General features: G+C 36.3%; 1 protein-coding gene across 1 annotated transcript in view; it reads left to right on the forward strand.

Annotated features, from left to right (window-relative positions):
- Positions 1-24,603, forward strand: part of GABRA4 (gamma-aminobutyric acid type A receptor subunit alpha4) — a 63,979-nt gene that overhangs the window by 19,039 nt on the left and 20,337 nt on the right. Inside the window, exons 6-8 of the mRNA XM_007180746.2 lie at positions 873-1,016; positions 2,470-2,622; positions 9,905-10,164. Coding sequence (XP_007180808.1) covers positions 873-1,016; positions 2,470-2,622; positions 9,905-10,164 — 557 coding nt within the window. The remainder of the gene's footprint in view (positions 1-872; positions 1,017-2,469; positions 2,623-9,904; positions 10,165-24,603) is intronic.

The raw sequence follows: 24,603 nt of genomic DNA on the forward strand, positions 1-24,603 counted from the left end.
GTGCTCTAGGCCTTTTAGGAAGGTTTGCAGAGGGTAGCATACAATTCCTCTTTGTCCTTCTGAACTCATTTGTGTGTGAGCCAAGCTATCTGTTCCGGGTAGACTGGTAAGCAAGCAGCTGGTCTCCATTTGTACTGAACACCAAATAATAGAAAATGGGCTTGAATTGCCGCTGGGAGGGATTTGTTGAAGATGGAAGGGAAAATGTTCTGATTGTGAGAGTTTAACGGTAGTGGAACTGGTTGTGTAAGTACATTCCCTGGAGAGCTTTATAAACAGCATAGCCAGTTGTTACCGCAGAGTGGTTCCCAAAAAGCATGGGTATTGCCCAGAGGCAGAGTCTGGAATAGGTGACCCCTGGAGAGCTCTCTCAACAGTAGGATTTGCTCTTTTTGGTTTTTTTTTGTTGTTGTTGTATTATTATAGGCAGCATCTGGTACATTTCTAATTGGCAGAGCTGCATTAGAATGGAAGAAGTCGATATTGGTCAAATACTGGAAGTGAGTTAGAAAGGAAGGGAGTAGCAGTTGGACAGTACTTTTGGAGGGTTTATTATTTCTGCTTTTCAACTGTTTATCCTATTAGTATGGAAACATACCAAGTGCACTGATGCATACATAGCATTTTAGTTGCCTTAGGTGTAGTCTCCCCTCCAAACCTTTGGCATAAAAATAAGAAATATGCCCAGTTGCAAGGCTGTTTATTTAATCTCTACAGTCTTCTCAATCTTAAACGTGTTTGAATAAATCATAATGATTCTTGTTTTCATTTATTACATCTTTCCTGAACATGTGTAATATTCTTAATCGTTGACCATCAATGCTGATGGAAAAGGAGCTCTGAATCTAACCACATTCTGTGCTCTCATCCAGATGCCTATCCGAAGAGTGAGATGATTTATACATGGACAAAAGGTCCTGAGAAATCAGTAGAAGTTCCAAAGGAGTCTTCCAGCTTAGTTCAGTATGACTTGATTGGGCAAACTGTATCAAGTGAAACTATCAAATCCATCACGGGTGAGATGTTTAACAATTTGAGTCAATATGCTACCTGGCATTAGCAATGGAGTTTTGTCCTAGCTCCTTCATTGAAATATCTCGTGTTTTCAGGGGACAACTAAAAGTTTCCAGAAATAGAGTTGATGCATAAATCACAGTTCAGACTTTCTTTATTTATATTTAAATCTTGTTTTAGTTTAAAATAAATTCTGAGTTGGTGACATGTGAGAAGTGAGCTGGTTTTCTTATTTGGAAACAAAAGCCAATAATCAAATATATCAAAACTATTTTCAACAGAATTCTGAGGCGGGAAATCTGACCATTGATTTTTGAGCACTGGATTTCCCTGTTTTTTGGTGCTTTCCCCAAATCTTTTTTTTTAAATCTCGCCCGATTTTTGTGGTGCTACGCTACCCTTTTTTCAAAAGTAAAAGCAAAATATAAAGCTTAATTATAAAATATATTAAGGGTGTATATTAAAGCTGTCACATGAGTAGATGGATGATTATTATTGATGATTCTTAGTCTGTACTTGCTTTGGAGATGTGAATGGTAAGAAGCATAGGATTTAGTTTTTGTCATATTCAATGGGGAAAAACAGCTAATTATTGCTTGTTCTAAAACTATTCCTTACATACACATATCACCAGGAAAAAATATTTTTTTTGAAGACATTTCTTTTCCAGCCTGTAAGTGGGATTAAAAATACATTTTGGGAGGATTTGAGGCTTCTGAATCTTGGGCTTCACAGTCTGAGAATAAAGCTACTACTTCCTAAGGAACTTTCTCAATACGTTACTTTCAGATGTAACATTAAAAATATTATCAAGAGCTACCAGAAATCTTATGGTATATTTACTTATTAGCTTTTTTAGGTTTTTGTCTAAATGCCAATAAAACATGCCTGAACTCAGGGATGTTACCTATGGCTCTATGTTATATGTGTTTCTTTGTATTTTTCTTCACATATACCACATTTAGAAATAAAGCTCTTTCCTAAAACTAAGACAGTAAGGTAACCTTTCCCTAAGCATATATGTATGTATAATGTATACCTGTGTATTCCAATTCTTTCTAAAATTAAACTTTACATTTTCATGTGTGTGTGTATTTTCATTTTTTTCTAGTGATTTTCCATAGAAGTTAGGTCTAAATTCTGCTCTAGAAAATGCTGAAAATGAAAGCTAATTGCTTTAAAATAGAAAGCACTGCAAGAATTTTTATAAAGTTATAGCCCAACTTATTAAATTGCTTAATTACTACATGCAGCAGAAATGTTTTTCTGTGTAATGACGTGCAGTATCATTCCCCCCCTAGTTGGGAACTACATATTTCTCAGTGCTTGTGTTGTTACGCAATCCGATACTTTCTTTGCCTAGAATACTGTTTGTTAGTCTGAAATATGATTATAAGGCCATTGAATAATTGCCCGCAGAACCTATAACGTATTTTCCTCATGTTTCATTCGCAGGTGAATATATCGTTATGACGGTTTACTTTCACCTCAGACGGAAGATGGGTTATTTTATGATTCAGACGTACATTCCATGTATTATGACAGTAATTCTTTCTCAAGTTTCATTCTGGATAAATAAGGAATCAGTTCCAGCTAGGACTGTATTCGGTAATTATAATCATTTCTTGGGTATTTTTGTCCACCTTACATTTTGACTATGGGAATAACCTTTAGATATCATCTCTAACAAAATATCAAACAGTAATATATCTGGCTGTGCTAAGTAAAGAATCACATAAGGTTTCATTTTTATCAGCCAATACAAAGTAATAAAGCTTGAGAGGATATGGGCAGTCCATCCCTTCCTTTGGGGCTCCACCAGTTTTCCTTTATTGAGAACTAGCAGGTGAAGACCAAGTGTGAATCTGAATATAATTTCACTTTGGGTGATGTTCTTGGGTTCCTAGCTTAATGCTGTGTAATTGAATTAAAAATCATATCTATGTGTTGAAATGAAATGCATTGGGAGCTTAAAGTAAAACAAATAAAAGTCGTGGATGAATGAATATGAAAACCTTAGAATAATTTGCCTTTTAATGAAGAGGAACAAAAGGCAAATGGTTTAAATGCATGGAATTGGAAGTATTATATGCTTAGTTTATTAGCTCATTATTATATTCTACCTACATCTTTTTTTTCAGAATACTACACATTTTATTCTTTTTGTTTTTACAGTGGCTTCCTATATATCATATTCTTAACCATATGAAGTCCAGAACACCTGAGTTTTAAATTTTTATAGCTGAAAATAATCCTTTTGCATATCAGTCTTGCTTTTAAATATTAAAATTAGTTATAATGATATTTATTTAATTTAACGTATCTCTCTATTCTTTTTCTATTGATTGTGAGTGGCAAAAGCATTCAGTTATGGGATGAAAATGATCAGAATTGCTCTGGAATGGAGGTATAGTCCTCACAAGAGATGCCAATTTCCCTTTGCTTTTTCTACTTGGTAGAAAACCAAATAGAAGCCATGGTATAATATCCCTCATCACACAATAGCTGAAGGGATGCTGGTGAGAAGGAACGGGAGAGAATGGGAACTTCTCATCCCACCCCTGATGCATTTAGAGAACTGATATAAGGACATCTTAGTGTTCTCAGTGGACCTGAATGTGGGGTGTTTGCCACAGACACCCTCCCCCACCCCTTTAGGTTCACTCAAGAAGGTTTTGGAATCCTACCAGGGATACTCTTAGAGGAGGGTCAGAGCTGGGGGTAGGGTGTGACCTCACGAAGGCTGTGAACAGGTGTTATGGCACTACCTACTTCGTAGAGTTGCGAGGGTTCATTGCAAGTGTTGAGTAAATTTTAGCTATTAAAAATTGGTGTGAAAATGAAAGAGGAAAAAACACATCTAAGCTTTGGACTCCAATAGGTCAGGTTTTAAAACTCACATCTGCCACTTATTTTCTCCATCCATAAAATTGTGATAACACATCTCTCCTTCATAGACTAGTAAAGATTTAGAATTATGTGCGGTACTCATTACAGGGTATATGGAGCACTTAGCACATATTAGTTACTCTTTCCCATATGCTCTATTGCGTAGGGGAGATTTATTTTGTTATGACCTGGTTTCCTTGATTATTAACTGTTTTTAAAAGAAAATATGCATTATTATGTAATGCCAGACACTCTGCTAAATTCTTTTTTTTTAAATGAAATACAGTTTATTTGCAGTGTTGTGTTAGTTTCAGGTGTACAGCAAAGTGACTCAGTCATATATATATATATACGTACACATATATGTATATTCTTTTTCATATTCTTTTCCCTCCGAGGTTATTACAAAATATTGAGTATTGTCCCCTGTGCTATAAGTAGGTCCTTGTTGTTTATTTTATATATAGTAGCACGTATATATTAATCCCAAACTCCTAATTTATTCCTCCCCCCACTTTCCTCTTTGGTAACCATAAGTTTCTTTTCTATATCTGTGAGTCTGTTTCTGTTTTGTAAATAAGTTCATTTGTATCATTGTTTACATTCCACATGTAAGTGATATCCTATGATATTTTTCTTTCTCCGTCTGGCTTACTTCACTTAGTATGATAATCTCTAGGTCCATCCATGTTGCCGACAAGAGATTAATCTGCTAAATGCATGCTTGATGTCCATTCTCTCATTGAGTGCAGTGAGCGCTCAGTTAACCTTGGGTCTACACATCATTTCCAGAGGCAGCCTGACTGGGCAGGAAGTATCTGCTGAGGCTGAGAACCAGATCAAAGTCCCTTAACTTTTCCTCGTACAAAAAAATATTAACATTTCAGGAACTATCATCATTGAAAATAAAAATAAAATTACTTTTACACATATACCATCTTTTTTCTATGTTCCTAAATAATTTCTAGAACAGATAATATTGACCCATTAATGATGCCTTTGATTAAGAGGTAGTCATGTCAAAAGTGCAGACTCTGGAGTGAGACAAAAGTTGTAACCCCAAAGTCTACCACTTATTAGCTGTGAACCTTCAGTGAGTTATTTCTGCCTGCTTCCTCAGGTGTTACAACAGGATACATTGTTGCTACTACATAGGGTTGCTAGGAGGATTCAATGAGTTAATTTGTTTTTGTTTTTGTTTTTTTTTGTTTATTTTGGGATTTTTTGCTTTTTTTAAAATTTTTATTTATTTTTGGCTGTGTTGGGTCTTTGTTGCTGCGCACGGGCTTTCTCTAGTTGTGGTGAGCTGGGGCTACTCGTTGTTGTGGTGCTCAGGCTTCTCAATGCATTGGCTTCTCTTGTTGTGGAGCACAAGCTCTAGGCGCCCGGGCTACAGTAGTTGCGGCACATGGGCTCAGTAGTTGTGGCATGTGGGCTCTAAGGCATGCAGACTTCAGTAGTTGTGGTGAGCGGGCTCTAGAACACAGGCTCAGTAGTTGTGACGCACGGGCTTAGTTGCTCCGCGGCATGTGGGATCTTCCCGGACCAGGGATCGAACCCGTGTCCCCTGCATTGGCAGGCAGATTCTTAACCACTGTGCCACCAGGGAAGCCCCCAATGAGTTAATTTGGATAAAGCCCTTGGAACAATGCCTACCACACAGTAAATACTATTTTTAGTGTCATTGATTACTATGCCAGTTCACGCTGACATCTCCCTCATTTGAGAATCACTACTTGATACTATAATGTGAATGTTCTCCATATTTTCTAGTTATTGTGATTGGTTGATAAGCTTTGAATGCCTTCTTGGTTGATTATAAACTCATAGCCACTGTTTTGTCCCATTTGTCCCCAAATAGAAATTTCCAGCGGTATGGGGAGAGATAACGTTGATTATATATTATATTGCCCACCCAACATTTCCTATCCAGATAAGATACTGTAAGGAAATTAAGTAACATGTGGTAAGGATACCGGTAACATAACAATAATGATGATAAGATTTGCCATGTACTGATAGGGGTCATCTTATTTAATCTTCACAATAACTCAGCAAGGTAGGCATTATTAATTTCATATGGCTAAGGATATAGACTCAAAGAGATTAAGAAACTTGTATAAAGTCATATATTTAAGCGATAGACCCAAGACAATTTCTGCCTAACTTTGAGAACTCCCCCATTTCTACTCTGCATTTCTTTCTTTTCAGGGTGTCTGGGGACATGGGGGCTTGTGGAGAATTCCAGAGCTGCTGAGTGAAATTGTATGGCTGTGTGCTGAGGATACTTTGTGGGTAGCTTTTTCCATTGGTTCTTTTCTGATTGTGCTCATGTACCAAGATATTGGTTTTGATTGACCAGGGAAATTATGCCCAATAATTAAGTCTTTTAAGACCTAAGATGTGTCAGAATGGTAATTATTAAATTGTTTATTGATGCTTTCGATGGTATTTTCTTAAGGAAGTTAAGTTTTCAGTATTTGCGGGCACATAAGCACTCTTTCATTTGAGATTCAGGTAAAACAATTAATTCTGGTCTAGTATTTATCTTTCCTAATTCTCATTTTCCTCTTCACTCAAGGAGAGAATTTTCTGGATCAGGGGTGTCTTTCAAGATCATGCAAAAACAAAACCAAACAAATATCAGTGTAAATATGAGAAGTAGCGTGTGCTAAATTCTCTGGAAAGGACTTCTATCTCTAAAGTTGTATGCCTCTAAGTTTTCTAATTATTCCAGTATAGTAAAACATGAAATCTGAGTAAATGCCAGCTGGCATATGTACATCATTACTAGTTCATTTTCTAGGAATGGCTAGCCAAAAATTCACTCTTGTGTACAGTCTTAGCCTACTCGTACATGTCCTCTTCCAGCTTCTGGGCCAACCAATATGGTGCATATTCAGCACTCTAAAAACAGGAACTGGCGTCAATACTTGAACGTGTCAAAAAAATTCCATGGTTATTAAAGTGCTTTCTGGGTAGATATGGTAACGGGTGTACTATCTTCCTCGATGCAGAGGAAGCATGGCTTCTTATCTGAAAAGCTGGCGTCTGTTTGCTATTGTGTTGGTGTTTATTTAAGCAAATGTTCCACCTAAAAACAGGTGTAATAAGCCCATTCCTGTTGTGCTAGTGCTTTCTTAAATTTGAACTCCAGGCAGAGAAACTTTTTAATGTCTAAAGGGATGGCAACTTCAAACACTCAGCCAATTGTTTATGCCAGTTACTTTCCTAATTTTGCCAACAGTCATAAAACAGGAGCCATAATATCTGAAGGGCCTTTCTACAAACTTTAGAATCAAGTTTACCCTAGACAATGAAAGAGAGATGGAAAGCGGCCACATATCCAATGTTTTTGCGTTGATGTCCATACATTATTTAACGTATTCATCAACCTGGTGATCCACCCTCCTTAACGTTCAGAAAGTAATTTTTGGATTCATGGCTCAATAATTGAATTAATACTCTGCTTACTCGGCATTAATAATGGAATTTCTTCTCATACTGCAGGAGAAGAGGAAGACCACTACTTCTGGTCCTCAGGAGAAATCGTTCTATTACCAAAAAAAATGCTCAAAGCAACATGGAGAATCTTAAGTTGCTTATATTTGAGTTTGTTTCCTTTCTGATTATCACAGTATGGTCTCTGTGAATTTTTCTGAGTTCTGAGCAGTATTCTTATTTACACTGCACTGTTCATTTTTTTTTAAATATTTATTTATTTATTTATTTATTTATTTGTTTGTTTGTTTGTTTATTTATGGCTGTGTTGGGTCTTCGTTTCTGTGCGAGGGCTTTCTCTAGTTGTGGCAAGCGGGGGCCACTCTTCATCGCGGTGCGCGGGCCTCTCACTATCGCGGCCTCTCTTGTTGCGGAGCACAGGCTCCAGACGCGCAGGCTCAGTAGTTGTGGCTCACGGGCCCAGTTGCTCCGCGGCATGTGGGATCTTCCCAGACCAGGGCTCGAACCCGTGTCCCCTGCATTGGCAGGCGGATTCTCAACCACTGCGCCACCAGGGAAGCCCCTCATTTTTTTATTTTCAAGTGCTTTCAGCACAATTTCTATGCTATTAGAGGAAACACGCTTAATAAAGTTGTAGAACATTTTTGAATTCTTAATAGGCCATTAAACTTAAGTTGTTATGAATAAGAAGAAAAACTTTGCTATATCTTTAAATTTTGTAGCTAAAATTTTTCAGAATTAATTTAGGGTTTATTCACATATCTCACAATGAGCGTGGGAATGGTGCCATTTTCCTGAGATTTAAAATAAAGGCCTAAAAGTCCTGAGGTCTCTTTTCGAAACGAAGTCTACTAAATTCACAAGATTGCACTTTCATAGGCATTTAGGTATTTATATATTTGACTGAATAAACACATTTTAAAATCTGTTTTTGACTAATAAAATGCTAAAAATAGCATGAAAATTTTTTTAAAGGGAATACAACCAAGTTCTCAACTTTCTTCCTCTGTATAGTTTATGGAATGTTTTTGAAAGATCCATAGCTCAGAAGCTACACAGTTGCTCTAATTTTTCATGTTCTAAACATTGACAATTCAGAAGGGACTAGAAAGAAAATGGATTGGTGAAGAGCTGAAAAACGTATTTTTATTTACAGTGCATTTATCATGTGCTCGGCACTACGTGAAATATGGTAAATCCCTAAGCAGTGTTAGACATCCTGCCCTTAAGAAGTCTATGCTCAATCAAGTAGTGGAAACAAAGCTCACACAAATGGAACAATTAGGGAACAATACAAGGCAGAACATAATTAAGTGCTGAGTTGAGAAGACAATATTATTTCTCCCTACATCAAAATATTATTATTCTTTTATTATTGCACGGGACTCACTATTTTTTCAGTTTAACATGTGTTATTTGGCTTTCAGCTACGGATTGGCATGGACTGGATATAGTTTATGCCTTCATCATTGTTATCGTTGTCATCAACACCATCCCCAAACACCTGGTGTGTCAATTCAAGAGATTTCCTAGGCATTACATAGAATGAGTTTAAATGGATATGGTAAATCTCCATGTAAATTTCCAAGCTTAACTACGTAACATGGATTAGGTACACAGAGAGACAAAGATTCAGAAAGGGACAATTGTGCAAATATTAGCATCTTTACGTAATGCATTTCTCTATAGTTGCAGTGGCAAGTGGAATTTTTCCATTGAGAATGGGGACTGACTTTTTTCCCAGGCTGAGGAGAAGGCTTTTCTGGAGATGATATGCTTCAGAAGCTTATTGATGCGTGAGAAGTACCTCTATTCTTGTTGCCAATATTTTCCTGCCAACCATAAACTGATGGCCAGTAGATGTCCAATATTTTTAAAGCCAAATTATTCTAGAAGTCTATTTCTCAGGAGTATATCTATGTTGTTTTATATAAATTAAGCTATTTTACAACTAGTAAATTTATTATTTTAATTCAATAAGTAATATTCAGGTAAAGACTATAAATACATATAACTTGTGCTTTTTCTGATAGAGATTCTCAACAGCAGTGGGCCATGCCTACCCCAGGAATTCTAAAGCTTCAATTTTCATTGCTACCATCTTCCCACTCCTGGTTGAGAGTCAGTGCTTCAATGAGTCACACCTCCTGTTAGGTGTGTGTTGAGTTTCTCAGGTACATTGGCCCAGGTACTAACATCAACCCAATATATGTTAGGTGCCTTACATACTTTTAATCTTCATTGTAAACCCAATAAGTGGGTATCAAATGAAACCAGTGAGTTTTCCTCACTTAATCCAACTCACACTGAGCCAATGATTAGAAGAGCCAGGATTTGAACCATATCTGTCTCTCACTCCAAAGCCTGTGCTAATTTCACTGAACCACTATGACTGGAATCTTACATCAGAGATGGTTTGGTTTGAGTTATTGTAAACTTTGTTACCCTCACCCCACCAAATTTCCAGGTCTTTTTTGTTTGTTTTTTTGCATTGAAGTGACCATAAAGTATTTTGTCTCTTTGCTGTTTTGCTTTGAAGGAATAACCACAGTCCTCACCATGACCACACTGAGCATCAGTGCACGGCATTCTTTGCCCAAAGTGTCCTATGCGACTGCCATGGATTGGTTCATAGCTGTCTGCTTTGCTTTTGTGTTTTCGGCCCTTATTGAGTTTGCTGCTGTCAACTACTTTACCAATGTTCAAATGGAAAAAGCCAAAAGGAAGACATCAAAAGCACCCCAGGAAATTCCAGCTGCTCCAGTGCTGAGAGAAAAGCATCCTGAAGCACCTCTGCAGGTATTTGACTTAATATCCTTTAGTTTAAGATTTCAGTGTCTTGGTCAAATTTGCATTGCCGGGGAAAAGCTAAGAAGTTGAAGATCCCAATGACAATTTGTAAGTCATTTAAAAATCCAGAAAAATATTAAAGGATAATCATGCATTTAAACTTTAAAACTGTGATTAGTGACTTAAAAGATAAACAGCTCTGGATGAGCTTGAGGTACACAGCTAGTTGTCTGAAAGTTCTTTTCAGGATTAAAAAATTTTTATAGAGAGGGGCAAAATCTTATGTATGCGCTTAAAAGCAACCTGTGGTAACCCTTAAGTGGGTTGGAAAGGCATCTCAGTAGAGTTCATTGAACAAAGTAAAGCAGCAGTTCTTAACATAGCTGCACATGAGAACGATCCCATGGGGCTGTGCCCTTGTATGGAAGAAGAAAACAAAACCAATAAATATGAAGACCCATAGTTGTAGGTTATGCACATCCAAGACTGAGAATTCTTGTCCTAAAGAGACATATCTAAAAGGATATGAAAGCCTAATAAGAGCTACTGTAATTTACATTGGGCTCATAAGTGATTCTGTGATTAAAAAAATTAAAAAGTGACTTCTTCCTCATGGAGGCCAGTTGTACAAAACTAGCAAGATCCTCATGAAAATGAGAAAGCTAACAGCCGTCCCTTCTTCCCGCTCCTCCTCTTCCTTCTCTACATCCTCTCCCTCCTCCTCTTCCTCTGATACTCTGCTCTCTCTCTGTCTCTTTTTCTCACTCTACTTGACTTCCTCCTTGAATCAACAAAATGTCTGTGGTCACATGCACAACCTTATTGTGGTTACCACAAATGGTAGTCTAAAACTCCTTTTGTCTACATGTGCCCAAATCAAAATATATATAAATCATCAACTTTATTCTCTATAGGTGATAACTCATTCCCTTAATTATTCATACACGCATTCATCCTTTTTTTTCACTCATTTAACAAACAGACATTTAGTACCAACTATGAGCCAGACACTGTTTCTGGTCTGAAAAGCAAGGGTATCCAAAGCCCCCTGACAAATATCTTACTCTATATAGCTTATCTTTCAGTGTGTAGGGAGACAGACAATTTAAAAACATATATAGTAAAACACTTAGGTGTGTTAGATGGTGATAGTGCTCTGACAGTGCTGAAGCACCAAAGTGGGAAGGAAGTGCTGGGGCCTTGTGACAGGGGTGGGATTCAGTTCAGAGACCAGGCAGGCAGGGAAATCCTGCCATAGAAGATGACAGTAGAACAATTAGGTTAGGGATTTAACCTGGCAAGGATTAACTGTTAAGGCTCCTACAGTTTATAGGTCTCCTCCCACAGGGCTCTGGACACTGGTTCTCTAAGAATGGCATGTGAGCAGATAGGAAAATTATTGTCCTTCCATTAAGTAAGTTTGGATAGCTTACATTTTCCTCTAAAGAAATCAGTTTCAACAAGATTTTCAAAATTATTAGAATGAATTTTGTATACTATTTTCAGTCAAAAAAAAAAACCCCTGATTATCTACAGTTTTATTCCCTTTCCAATTCCCCATAGGTAATTTTATGCCCTTTCTGCCTTTTACTGTTATTTCATTTGCTTTGCTTTGTTGTGTTGAGGCCTTGGTAGAAGAATTCTATTTACTCTCCCTTTAAAAAAATTATCTTGTGTTTACTTGTTTACTTTACTTTTTTTTCTAATTACTGACTTAAGATTTATTTTAATTTCATCTTTCTGCAGGTTAATGTTGTTACTCTTTTTTAGCTTCTTGAGTTTAGTTCTTTTTAATTTATTTTCACTCTTTCTTATTTAATAATAAAGTTTCCTTTATTGCAATGAGATTTGCTTTGCATATAGCATTAGCCAATTTATAACTTTTGATATGTTATATTATTATAATTATTTGCTAAGTATTCTGTAGTTATACTGCTATTTTTCTCTACAAGCTCAGAATTATTTGGAAGATAACGTTTAAGTTTTCAAGTGGGATTTTGTTTATTTGTCTCCATTGTATTTTTCGTTGTATCACTTTATGTTCAGAAATGTTACTTGTACAAATTTGAATGTTGTTGATATTTTCATTGTGCCCTGAGTTATGCTAAAAGCTTATAAATGTTTATGGCACTTTAAAGGAGTTGACTGTTAGTTATTCAATTAATTTTACCTAAAACATTATTATTTCACCCTCTTAATAAGTCACTCTTGATCTTTCAAATACCAAGAAAGTTATGAAAAATTCTCCCACAAATATTATGAGATTCACATCTGTTAGTGCGTTTTGCATTTTAACTATTTTTGTTTTATGCGTTTTGATGCTTCGATATTCAACATGTAAAGATTTATAACAGCTCTATTTTCATATCAATCTATTAATTTAATCATAAAATAACCTTTTTGGGGAGGTTCCATATAATGCCCCTTGAATTCTATTTGATCTGATTTTATTATTATTTTTTTATTCTTTCTTAATATTAACTTTTGTAGTATATTTTTATTGCTAAATTTTCCTATTTTCTCTTTTCTCATGTACTTTGGAAGCTATATATCATATTATTATATAACCAGTGGTTATCTTTAAGTTTTAAAATGACATATTGTAACTTATGATTTTCTACTATTGTTGAAATTATAACATATACTGACTCTTCCATGTAGCTGTTAACTCCCCCCAACCCCAGGATTGCTCAAGTCTAAAGATTCTGCATTTGGAAATATTTTATATATAATTTTTTTTTCTGTTTATAATGAGTTGATGTAGTTCCCTTTTCACGTTTGCAAGGTGAAGAGGCTCCTTGCACTAGTGTTATAATAGTATAAATGCTTGAAAGTACCCCTTAATCAGCGAAAAACCATTCTGCGGAATTTCCAAAGGTGGGACGAGAACCAATAGTTCCTTGAAACATATCTCTTGACTACTACAGCATCACTGGTGAGTGGTAGGTTGAGTGCATCCAGTTGGCTAAGCCCACTCTTGGCAGCATGGGCCACATGCTGGGTGCAAATGGCATAATCAAGATTGAGAAGATGAAATTTGTTTGTGAAGGGCATAGAGTCATAGTATTTAAGGGTTGAGAAGGAGTTTATAATAAATCTCATCAAAATATTCATCATATGTTTCATGTCCTCTACAGTGTGTAACCATATATGTATCGTAACTTAGATTGCCACAGCAGTTTCCTGAAGAATATCTATGTTCTACGGACAGTGATTAATGGGTTGGCCCACGCATCCTCCAGAGTACATATTGCTGCCAGAGCACAGCTGGCTTTGGAGTGTCAGTTGTCATTGAATAGTTCAACTTTGAAGGTTGAGAACACATTAAAATTGAGGAAGGGAGAGAGAAAGAGAGAAAAATATATATATAGATAAATAGGGAGAAGGAAATCAAGATGGGGAAAAAGTGTGTTAAGAGCAAAATTTTAAAACATGTTACTGGAAGGAAATATTCTAATACTCTTATGAAGTTTGGAGTTTCAGCAGAGAGTCTAATCAGACAGCTGAAATTTGCTTATTCTAATATGTGTTCCAACTTGTATGGCTATTTGCTGATTTGAATGATGCTGCTTTGTTTAAACTGTGTTTAAACTCCTCATTTGAAATTGCCTTCAGTCTGCACAATACTTGATAATTCAATAGTCCTTTGGGTTAGCTCACTAGTGGTTTGATTCATTGTCACCATATGTGACCTATGGACTGTTAATGGCCTGACAGAGGTTTATGGTGACCATTTTTATTTCTTGGGAATTGGAAAGCTTATGGTTTATGGAATATTCATGAAGCAAGGAGAAAAGGCCAACTGGAAGACTCTAAGAGCAGCTATGGGCAGCTTGAGTATGTCTTTAGGCATCTCAGGAGGCAAAGCAGCTGTTTTGCTTCTGCTCAACATCACCGTAATTCTGCCTTTGACTCTGTCCTTCCAATATTTAAGTTGAGCTCTAGTCTCGTGGTTCTATCCTTCCATACCCTTACTACTTCTTAGAGTACCTACTCGCTCACTGACTCAGGTGATTTGGATTAATAGGATGATTTGGAAAATAAATAACTATAAAATAAAACGTGGAGATTTCTTAATAAAATCATACTTAAAACTTACTTGAAAATATATTCTGTAGCCCTTGTTCAGTCAGAAAGTATACATTAATGTATGCATGTTGTATGTTGTGAAAAAATCCAATGATATAATGACTACAATTACTTGGACTTTTAAATTGTGTCAGGTACTATGTGATATGCTTTACATGTGCTACTTAATTTCAAGCTCACAGTAACTATTTTATAGATGAAGAAACTGAATCTTTTTTTAATATCTTTATTGGAGTATAATTGCTTTACAATGGTGTGTTAGTTTCTGCTTTATAACAAAGTGAATCAGCTATACATATACATATATCTCCATATCTCCTCCCTCTTTCGTCTCCCTCCCATCCTCCCTATCCCACCGCTCTAAGTCTTGAAGTTGTTAAGTGATGTAATCAAGATAACACAACTAGAAATGGTAGACCAAATAGAATAGAGCAGTGAAGCACGTTTAATGAAGAAGCTAATTAGTTCGCGTTTAGACACGTGGAAATTTCCAGAGTGGGACATTTTCTTCTATTCCATGAAAACGATGACTTACTTTTTTCAAACTACAAGTGCGTATTTCTCCACTGTGCACCTTTCCTTTCCCATCTACCTAATTTCTTTGTCTACTTCCATTTTACTGTAACTATTCTTCATGGACTTCTCAATATTAAAGCGTTCATAGATTCTTACAAGGGTATTTGTAAAATTAAAGAGCTATTTGCTCTGCTTAGAGTCTTTAAGAAAAAGATGATACAAAAAAGAAATATAAACAATTCAAGATACACCTTGGATTCAATAATTCAACTGTACTCATGGGAATCTCCTTCTTTACTATCCATTCTTCAAAGTCAAACTCTAGCCCTATTTCCCAGATGAGGATCATTTTGATAGAACTTAAGGATGCCAAGGATATGGTGTCAAGTATCCACATCTACGAAATAATAATAGAATCTGCCAGAGAGACTGATAATGAAGATTAAATTACATCCTGCATGTAAAGTACATGGTACAGTGCTTAGTACCAAGTAAATAATAGCTGTGATTATTATTTTTTTAAAGTACAGTTGATTTACTATATTATATTAGTTTCATTTGTACAAACAGTGATTGAATATTTTTATAGATTATACTCCATTTAAAGTTATTATAATATAATGGCTATATTCCCTGTTTTGTACAATATATCCTTGTAGCTTACTTATTTTATACATAGTAGTTTGTATCTCTTAATCCCCTACCCTCATCTTGCCCCTCCCTGCTTCCCTCTCCCTACTGGTAACCACTAGTTTGTTCTCTGTACCTGTGAGTCTGTTTCTATTTTGTTCTATTCATTCATTTGTTTTTTAAAAAATATTTATTTTATTTATTTATTTTCCTTATTTTTTTTGGCTGCATTGGGTCTTAGTTGTGGCACATGGGATCTTTGTTGAGGCATGCAGGATCTTTTCATTAAGGCGCACGGTCTGCTCGGGTTTCTCTCTAGTTGTGGCACACAGGCTCCAGGGCGCATGGGTTCTGTAGTTTGCGGCATGCTGACTCTCTTGTTGAGGTGTGTGAGCTCAATAGTTTTGGCGCATACGGGCTTAGTTGCCCCGTAGCATGTGGGATCTTAGTTCCCTGACCAGTGATCGAATCCGCGTCCCCTGCATTGGAAGGCGGATTCTATACCACTGGACCACCAGGGAAGTTCCTCATTCATTTGTTTTATATTTTAGATTCCACATATAAGTGATAACATAAAGTTTTGTCTTTCTCTGTATGACTTATTTCACTAAGCATAATACCCTCCAGATCCATCCATGTTGCTGCAAATGGCAACATTCTTTTTACGGGTAAGTAGTATTTCATTGTATATGTATACCACATCTTTTTAATCCATTCATCTATTGATGGACACATAGGTTGCTTCCATATCATGGCAACTGTAAATAGAGCTGCTATGAACGTTGGGGTGCATGTATCTTTTCAAATTAATGTTTTTGTTTTCTTTGGAAATACACTCAGGAGCAGATTGCTGGATCATATGGTAACTCTGTTTTTAGTTTTTTGAGGAACCTCCATACTGTTTTCCATAGTGGCTGCACCAATTTATATTCCCACCAACAGTGTACAGGGTTCCCTTTTCTCCACACCCTCTTCAGCATTTGTTATTTGTGGTCTTTTTGATGATAGCCATCTGACAAGTGTGAGGTGATGTCTCATTGTGGTTTTGATTTGCATTTCCCTGATGATTACTGTAGCTGTGATTATTATTATCCTTTATTTCCATAAGCATCTTCAACATTTAAAGTCTGCCTCACATAATTTATCACATAATATCCAGAAGTATTTTGCATGCATTGTTTCATATGTGATTGCTCTATTTACCTACCTAGATGGTGAGCTTCTTAGTAAAATTGGTTATGGCTTCATTCTGTCGTCCCATACAGCCCATAGCACAGTGTTTAATAGTCACAGTTGTGTATTATAATGAGCCAACTATAGGAATTGAACAATAGGAAATGTGGGGCCTCTAAAAACCAATATATTTATCAACAATTTCCAAAAACATTTGTATTTTATGTAAAATTCTTCTGTAAATGTGAACATTAGGTGGACGTTAAGTAGTGAGCTAGAGCTGGGTCACTGTGAGGATTGAGAACAGCAGCTACTCATTCTGAGACACACTTGTCAGCAGTTGGACTTTGCTAGTGGACAACAACAGGGAACTGAGGACGACACTTTGAAGAACAAAAGAAAGCAAAACAAAAAGCCTCTGTAAATCTACAAGTGCAGCTGTGCATTATGAGAAAAGCATAGTTTGTTGTCCTTGGGTCATTTTAGTCACCTCACTTACACAGGTATCAGTGCCTTTGACACCAGTGTTAAATACAGTGATATCCCAGTAAATGGTAATACACAAGCTTCATTCCCTTTTAACAGGCTCTACAAACTAGGCCAGTTTCAGATTTTCATTTCAATCATTCTCAAAACTCCTCTTAGAAATGCTGTGCTTTAAATAGTTTAAGCTAACATGCAAAAAACTTTCCTTTTTCCATTTACCCTTATTTCTCTCTTTCTTAACTTAGTTTAAAATCTCTTTCCTTGGCAGTTTGAACAAGGACATGATGAAGTACTGTCAGTTCACTTGACATTTCGGTGTGTTGGTGACAGAAGTTTAATGACATTCTTTGAATCATATAAATTGTACCTCCCGGAAGCCATACCCTTTTCAGTACAGAATGTTCTGTAGTTAGTCATGCTCTTTAGACAATGAGTAATTGTTTAATTGCACAATTATTAAACTGGGCGACTTAAGTGTCAAGAATATCAGAATTATGTTTCATTTCCAACCATATTTTTCATATGGTAGTTTTGTTATGTGTCACATGCTGATTTGTGAGAAATCGTCATTTTGCTAAGGCAAGAGAGCAAATCTCAGGTAGTAATTTAACAAGTGTTTACTGAGCAACTACTATGTACTAGTCACCATGCAAGGCACTGAGGATTCAAAGAAGACAAAACCTGGGCACTTAGTCTAGTGAAGGAGACAGGTTATTAATCTTGTAAGTGACTAGATGTAGTATATAGAAGTATGGTCTGAATCTTGGTTTTAGAATACTTCAGGCATGCTTATAGTAGTATAATCTTACTCTCAAATATTCACTGCTACCTTAGACGTACGTGCTGAAATACAGATCTATATATCCAATTACATACTGGGAACCTATTTTATTTATGGCTACTTTTATGGAATACCTATCAAGTGTCAGTAGGCTGGGAATACTCTGAGGGTAGTGGGGAGGTTGACATTCAACAATTAACTTCAAATAGTTAAATAATGATAAATGTGAAAAATGCTATGAAGGAGAGGTAGAGAGGGTCATGATAAATTACATCAGAGAGTTAATTTGAGACTTCAAATTAGCCTTTGAAATGCAAAAAGTGACAAGGTAAGGGATGTCGTTTAAAATGACAAAGGGAGGAGAAACGATCAAATTTAGTAGCTTATTCAAGCAATATTGTGCATATCTTGGTAATTGTTGGTAGTAACATCACACGGGAAGAAAAATGCCAACATTAGCATCATAATTGAATGGCTATTTTCTCCTCCAGAAGGGGAAATGCCATAATTTCAATGCTGCATCAGGAAGGCTTGATGTATTGCTAGTGTTCAAGGAAGTAGTAAGGCATCTTGTAAACCTAGTATAACACAGTTTAGGAGTGTGTGTGTGTGTGTGTGTGTGTGATATAGATATAGATTAATAGTAAACTTGTCCATTTATTTTCATGTATTCTGTGTTTACAAATATCATGACAAAGGAAGAAGCTGTGAAGTGTATTTACATAGTACATAGACTGGGGGAGGTAGCTTGTCACCATCATCATCATCATTGTTATTTATTTATTGTCTTCTATGTGCCATATATATATATATGGTGCTAGTTGCTTTACATGTGTTATCTCTAATCTCCACAATACACCCTGAGATGAGTTGTGTTGTTATACACATAGTTTTATGGTTGAGGACACTGAGACTCGGTGAAGTGTTTTGGACACTTTCAGATGCACCGTGCTGTCTCTCACCTGGAGAAAACAGGCAGGCATCGAGGGATTTTGTCTCTACTCTCAGTTTTCCAGTGTAGCTTTGATCACACAACCCAGTATTTGAGTTTGAATTTCTCTGTTAGATGACAAAGTTAAGCAAGATTATATCCAAATTCCCTTCTAATTTAAAAACCTGTTACTACAAACTCATCCACTATCTATAACTAATGCCAGCTTGCTTTATACTCTTTAACATATGCTTACTTTCATAAGAATGGATTCTAGCGAGAATGGTTCTTTTTGGGTTCACTGAGACAGGTCAAATTAAATATTCAGATTATTTTATGCTCACCTACACAGCAAAAATCTGTACTGTTCCAACAGCAATAAGAGCATCAACTGATCCTGTGTTTAGTATGCACCAGAGAGTATTTTAAATATTTTACATATATTCACTTATATAATTGGCATAGCAATCCTGTCCCATATTCATCCTGTTTTATAGTTGACTAATTGAGGCACAGAGCGGCCTAAGTGATTTGTCCAATCACACACCTCCTAAGTAACTGAACCAAGATTTAAATCCAGATGGTCTGGCTCCAAAGTCTAGGTTTACAGCCCCTAGAAATTGCCGCCCCTCCATTGTAACCTCATCCCACACTGCTGACCCTCTGCTATGCCTGCCCTCACACACTCACTCCCCAGCCCATTCCTCATTTTTCTGAAGGTTGTCTTAATATTCACATTGTTGAAAGTGTAAGCCGTACTCTAAAACTCTACCCCATTTATAAACAAGCCCTATCCCTTAGCTGGTGGTTCAGCTTACATAGAAGTCAAAATCTCAGAAAATTAGCCACACTCTCCAAACTTCTAGTTTTGCATAAAATATATGTGGATTTTCTCAAGGCTAAAAATCACCAATTGATTGAAGTCATTTTGACTGTAGACCAATCCATAGTTTTCCCAATGTTTGGACATTTTAAACATCTAAAAATGTTAAAAAGAATTTCTTTTATTTTTGTCTTGAAATGACCGATCTGACACGCATTAATATATTCAATCAACAATATTTATTTACAACATATGTTCAAAAGAATTCTGTTGTAAAGGTGGTGAGAAAAATTTTAAAGAATTTCAAAAGATAGTTTTTGCCCTAAATGAATTTATACTATGTCAGGTGACAGTATATTGATGTAAATAATCAAGAGGAATAGGTATTCTGTAGGGACCAAGAGATGTAAAAAATGTGCTGAACTTTGGGCGGGGCTGGTAGGAGAACTCAGCCTGGCAGTGACGTGTATTTTACTGACGGTCAGCAGACAAAGGAGAGTAGCAAGGAAATAAGCCAGCTCATTACTAGAAATATCATTAGTTTGGTTTGTGATTTTTATGGGCTAGCTTGAGGATCACTCTAGAATTGCTATACAATTAATAAACTTTTACCTCATTGTTGGAATTTTTATTACTTCCCCATTTTCTCTGTTCCTTCTCCAGCACACCTGGCACAAATTTACTAAGAATCTAGCAGTTGCTTAAGAAACACCTACTGACTGGTTTCATTCCCCCTATAACTGAGATAGATGCTCAATTGTCAGGGATAGCAATATATGAAGGAACTGTATGTTTCCCCAGGTGAAATTTTTGTTATTAAAATTTTTTCTTAATGGTGTTTCGAATTATTATTAATTTGGTGATCTTTTTCTGTGTTAGCAATGTGAGTGGGCCAGCACTTCTTTTTAGAGGGGAAAAAAATTCAGTCAGCTTCAAAAATATACAGACACTTGAAACAAATTCCCTCAATGTTTAGCTATATTTTCCAGCAAGTTCTCTTCCCTAAGCTACTGAGTGAGATTATTCATTCCTTCTGGTTTATTTGGCTAAGCTGCCAATTTCCCTTTTGCTATTTTGAGGGGCTAATTTTCCCACAACATAATATACATCGCTAAATCTCCAGCTTTTCTCTCAGCCTCAGATAATTTAGAAGTTTCAAGATGCATCAGTTCGGGTATTACTTATTTCATTTCATTTAAATAAATCAGAGGATATTATGCATAAAAATGTCTTTGGCAGAAGGAAATTATTATGTATTTTGGTCAATTTAAGGAGAGGGCATTTTCTACTCAGATTGTATGGCATGGTGTGTTTTTCTTAATATTTTCTAGTATCTCACCTTCCAAGAGATTCTCACCCTGCCTAACTGAATAATACATCATTTTCTTTCACAATGTCTCTTTTGCTGCTTTTATTTGTGAGCCTGAATTTTCACATTCCTCTTGCTTAGATATTCTGCAGGATTCTATTCTTTCTCCTTCATTAGCTCTTTCTTGAACTTTGACTTTAATTTTTAAAATCTACTGTCTTCATATAGACAACTAGCATGGGCATTTCTTTCGTCTCTCCAGCGTCATGACTCCCTAATGATGTAGTCCTGTGAATTTAGCTTCTCTCTCAAACTCTCTCTTTTGGGAGTAGTTTGGCTAAAGCAGACTTCTTTACTTACTTTTACTTACTTTTTGTTTGGCTAATTGAAAACAGTTATAGGTTCCATAGTCAGAGAAAAGTCTGTCTTTAGGGGATTCAAAGAGGACAATGGGGGTGTGAAGATGAGGTTGGGGGTTAGTTTCCCTGGGAATGCTTTCTATTTTTGCTTCCCTAAAAAGTTTTTACTAAGTCCAATCAGTTTAATGTAGATATCGAGGGGTCACTTGAAAGTAAAAAATTGTACCATGAAAATTTTAGATAAAGGGAGGGAGGGAGGGAATGAGAAGGACACCCACCATTTAGCACATCTGCACTTTTTCTTTGGCCAAGTTGTTGGCACTTGAGGATTAACATTTCCAACATTTCTTGGCAAAAGGTGGTGAGAACTCTGTATCCAAAGAGCAGAAAATCAACTCTTCATATACAAAATGAGTGTATTATTGTCTCCAGCTTATCCAACTATGAACACTTGTGTATATCTGGGATTATTAGTCTGTTGAACAGATTTTTATTTTAAAAGAAAGCAATTTGAAGAATACAAACTATAAGACCAATGCTTAACACAGAGCCTGGCACCCAATAAATGCCCCTCCAATATTTGTTGACTGAGTCGATGAATAAAAGAATAAATGCAATGTGGTCTCTGTAAAATATTACTACTACTAATAATGACCGGAAAGAGAAGTCCTAAATGACAACAATAACAGAGAAAACTCCTATAAACCCATTCCAGCATTGTGTTTTTATTTTTGAGGCCCACACAGAGCTTTGGGATTCCATGAAGCAATGAGCCTGTGATTTGTTTTGAGAAAAGCCAGGTTTTATTTGGTTGAACCATGTAAAAACACCATTTTTGCTGGTTAAAAACAATTTATAGAAAGTCAAAACTGGTCTTTTGAAGTGAAGATGAGGCCAAGATCTGACTTAATTTCCTTTATCAGCTGCCTCTTTTTGACAGCAAAACAGGTAATTAGTAAGAAAGGGTGCTAGTGATTATAGTGATTAGCATTTTAAATTTATTAGTTTATTTGTTTTCAAGACACAGATTGATTTTGGAGCTGAGAATGTCAAAACCTTGGAGCTGTACTCCTGGTGCCTGATGGGGGCGCTTCCTCTGTGGGCATCTTAATGCTCTCAGTAGGATTGTTTTGTTGGTTTGTTTATTTAATTTTGACTTGAAGCCAGAGGAGCTTCAACAGGCACTTTCCCGTGTGCTGAGCTCATTCTTGCTGCTTCTGCAAGCAAGAAACCCACTTTGCTAAAGCCTTAGCTGATCCTGAAGAATGTTAACGTGCTTTCTGCTTAATGTTTGCCAACGGGCTGATCTAAAAATGGCACCAAGGACGTTACCTATTACCCACAGAACAAGAATACATTTCAGGACAGAAATACCTTATGGGTCAATGGAGACTTGATCTGCTGACAGAAAGTTATATTAGTATCCCTAAGCAATTCATAAAAATAGGAGATTGTATACGGTGAATCCTGTTTTTTTTTTAGTTAAAAGAAAAGACTCTCTCCTTTAGTAGCTTTCAATATTTAAGCTCTTTTTCTCTTATTTTTCCACAGTGTTTATTTGTTGAATTGCATTCATCTTTCAAAACTCCATAAATCACTCATTTTTGCACATTTGCAATGGGTTTGTACCATAGCCAGATTTATTTTATCAAACTCATTACTGCATATACTTTGAAGACGTGTATCGAAGCATCAAATGAGATAGAATTTGGGATGATTTAAAAATAATTCTTTAAATGGAACATGCAATTATTTTCTATGTGATCTTCAAGTTCCTAGTAAATTGGAAATTTTTGTTATTTTTTTCAATTAATGTATGATGGATAGGTTGACGCTCTCTTTGCCTGTAACTACGCAAGTTTCTGCCTGTTGACCTACCAGTAAACATTTGTTCTGGACAAAATATCCTGGCTTGACCAATGGAGTGTATGGTTACCCTAATGATGGAGCAAAAGTCTTCCTCTAGCACTGAAAATTTGCTAAAGTATTTCAGTTAAATGTTTTCCAGATAACAATCTGTATGTATATGACTGTAATATGCATGCTAAAATGGAGTCAAAGGTTAAAATTACAATCCATAGGGAATTTCAGAACCTCATGAGGCAATCTGAGATAATTATTTGCTACAATTAACTTCCTGGTTACTATCCAGTCATTCTGTAGCCATTAAGTGGAACTAGCCACTCACAGTATTAGAAATTAGAGCATCTAAGTTATGTAAAATCTTAGTGCCTAACTTCCAAGACTCATATAATTGAAGAAAACAGAGGAGTAAAAAGGATCTCAAATCTTCATTGTTTGTGTAAGGTACGGGCCAATTGTTCTGTAATGTAAAACAGATACTGTTGCTTTATTCTCAGAGATTTTATTATTGGAGTGTCTTCCTCATTTTGGAAAAAAAAAGATACAGAAAGATGTAAAATTTGGGGCAGAAATATGTAGGGTGAAATCAGAAGTATAAAAGTTAGAAGAGAAATACTAAATAAGCTATCTCTTCTTCTATGTTACTTGCTGGGCTCTGCTTTGTGTATTACCTAAGCACTTCAATTTCTAGGGTTTTTTTCTGTGAAGCACTAATCGAGGAAATCCTAAAGTTTCAGCGTATATGTTGGCCTGAATGAGAATACATGCTGGACTTGTACTGGGAAGAGAGGTACAAATCCAGTTGTCACATTGTGGATAGAACACTGCTGTTATTTGGGATTCTGAGATTCTACCGGATAGACCTGATTTTGCACTGAGTAGTATAACCTGACTCGTTACAGAGCTGTTCATCTCAGCAATAGCTACATTAAATATGAACATTGTATATGTTTATTCCAGGCCAATCTGCCAGCACAGTAGAGCTAGCACAATCATACACTCTCAGCAAGGCAAGCAATGAGACAGAATTTGTTGTTTTCTCACTAGCTCGCCATAATGTGCTTCCCCAGTTTGAATGCTTTCTGCAATCTGATTATTGTGTTTACTCCGTGGTGTTCTTTCTTCATGTCATTAATATCCTATTTTCTGGCTGAGGTTCTCTTTATTTATGATAATAGTTTGATAGGTTTCCAAAGAATAAACAAGTGTGATTATTTTAATGGTTCAAGTACAATTTGGAAGTTGAGTGGCGGTCTTATGGCTGTTTCGGATCAGCCAGATGTGTTCATGGCCTAGGCCCCAGCTAGGTTCACTACTAGAACAATTTTAAAGGGTGCTGAGATGATAAAGACATTAGCCAGAAGCCTCCTGATATATTGATGGTAGATGATAGATTAAGATGACAAGAACGTATGTCCAAGTGGACTATGTTACCCCTTCATTCGGTGCTACCGTTTCTACATATGCGCTCCCCATGCTGAGCACATA

Source organism: Balaenoptera acutorostrata, chromosome 5 (genome assembly GCF_949987535.1).
Source record: "Balaenoptera acutorostrata chromosome 5, mBalAcu1.1, whole genome shotgun sequence".
In the NCBI taxonomy this organism is placed as follows: Eukaryota; Metazoa; Chordata; class Mammalia; order Artiodactyla; family Balaenopteridae; genus Balaenoptera; species Balaenoptera acutorostrata.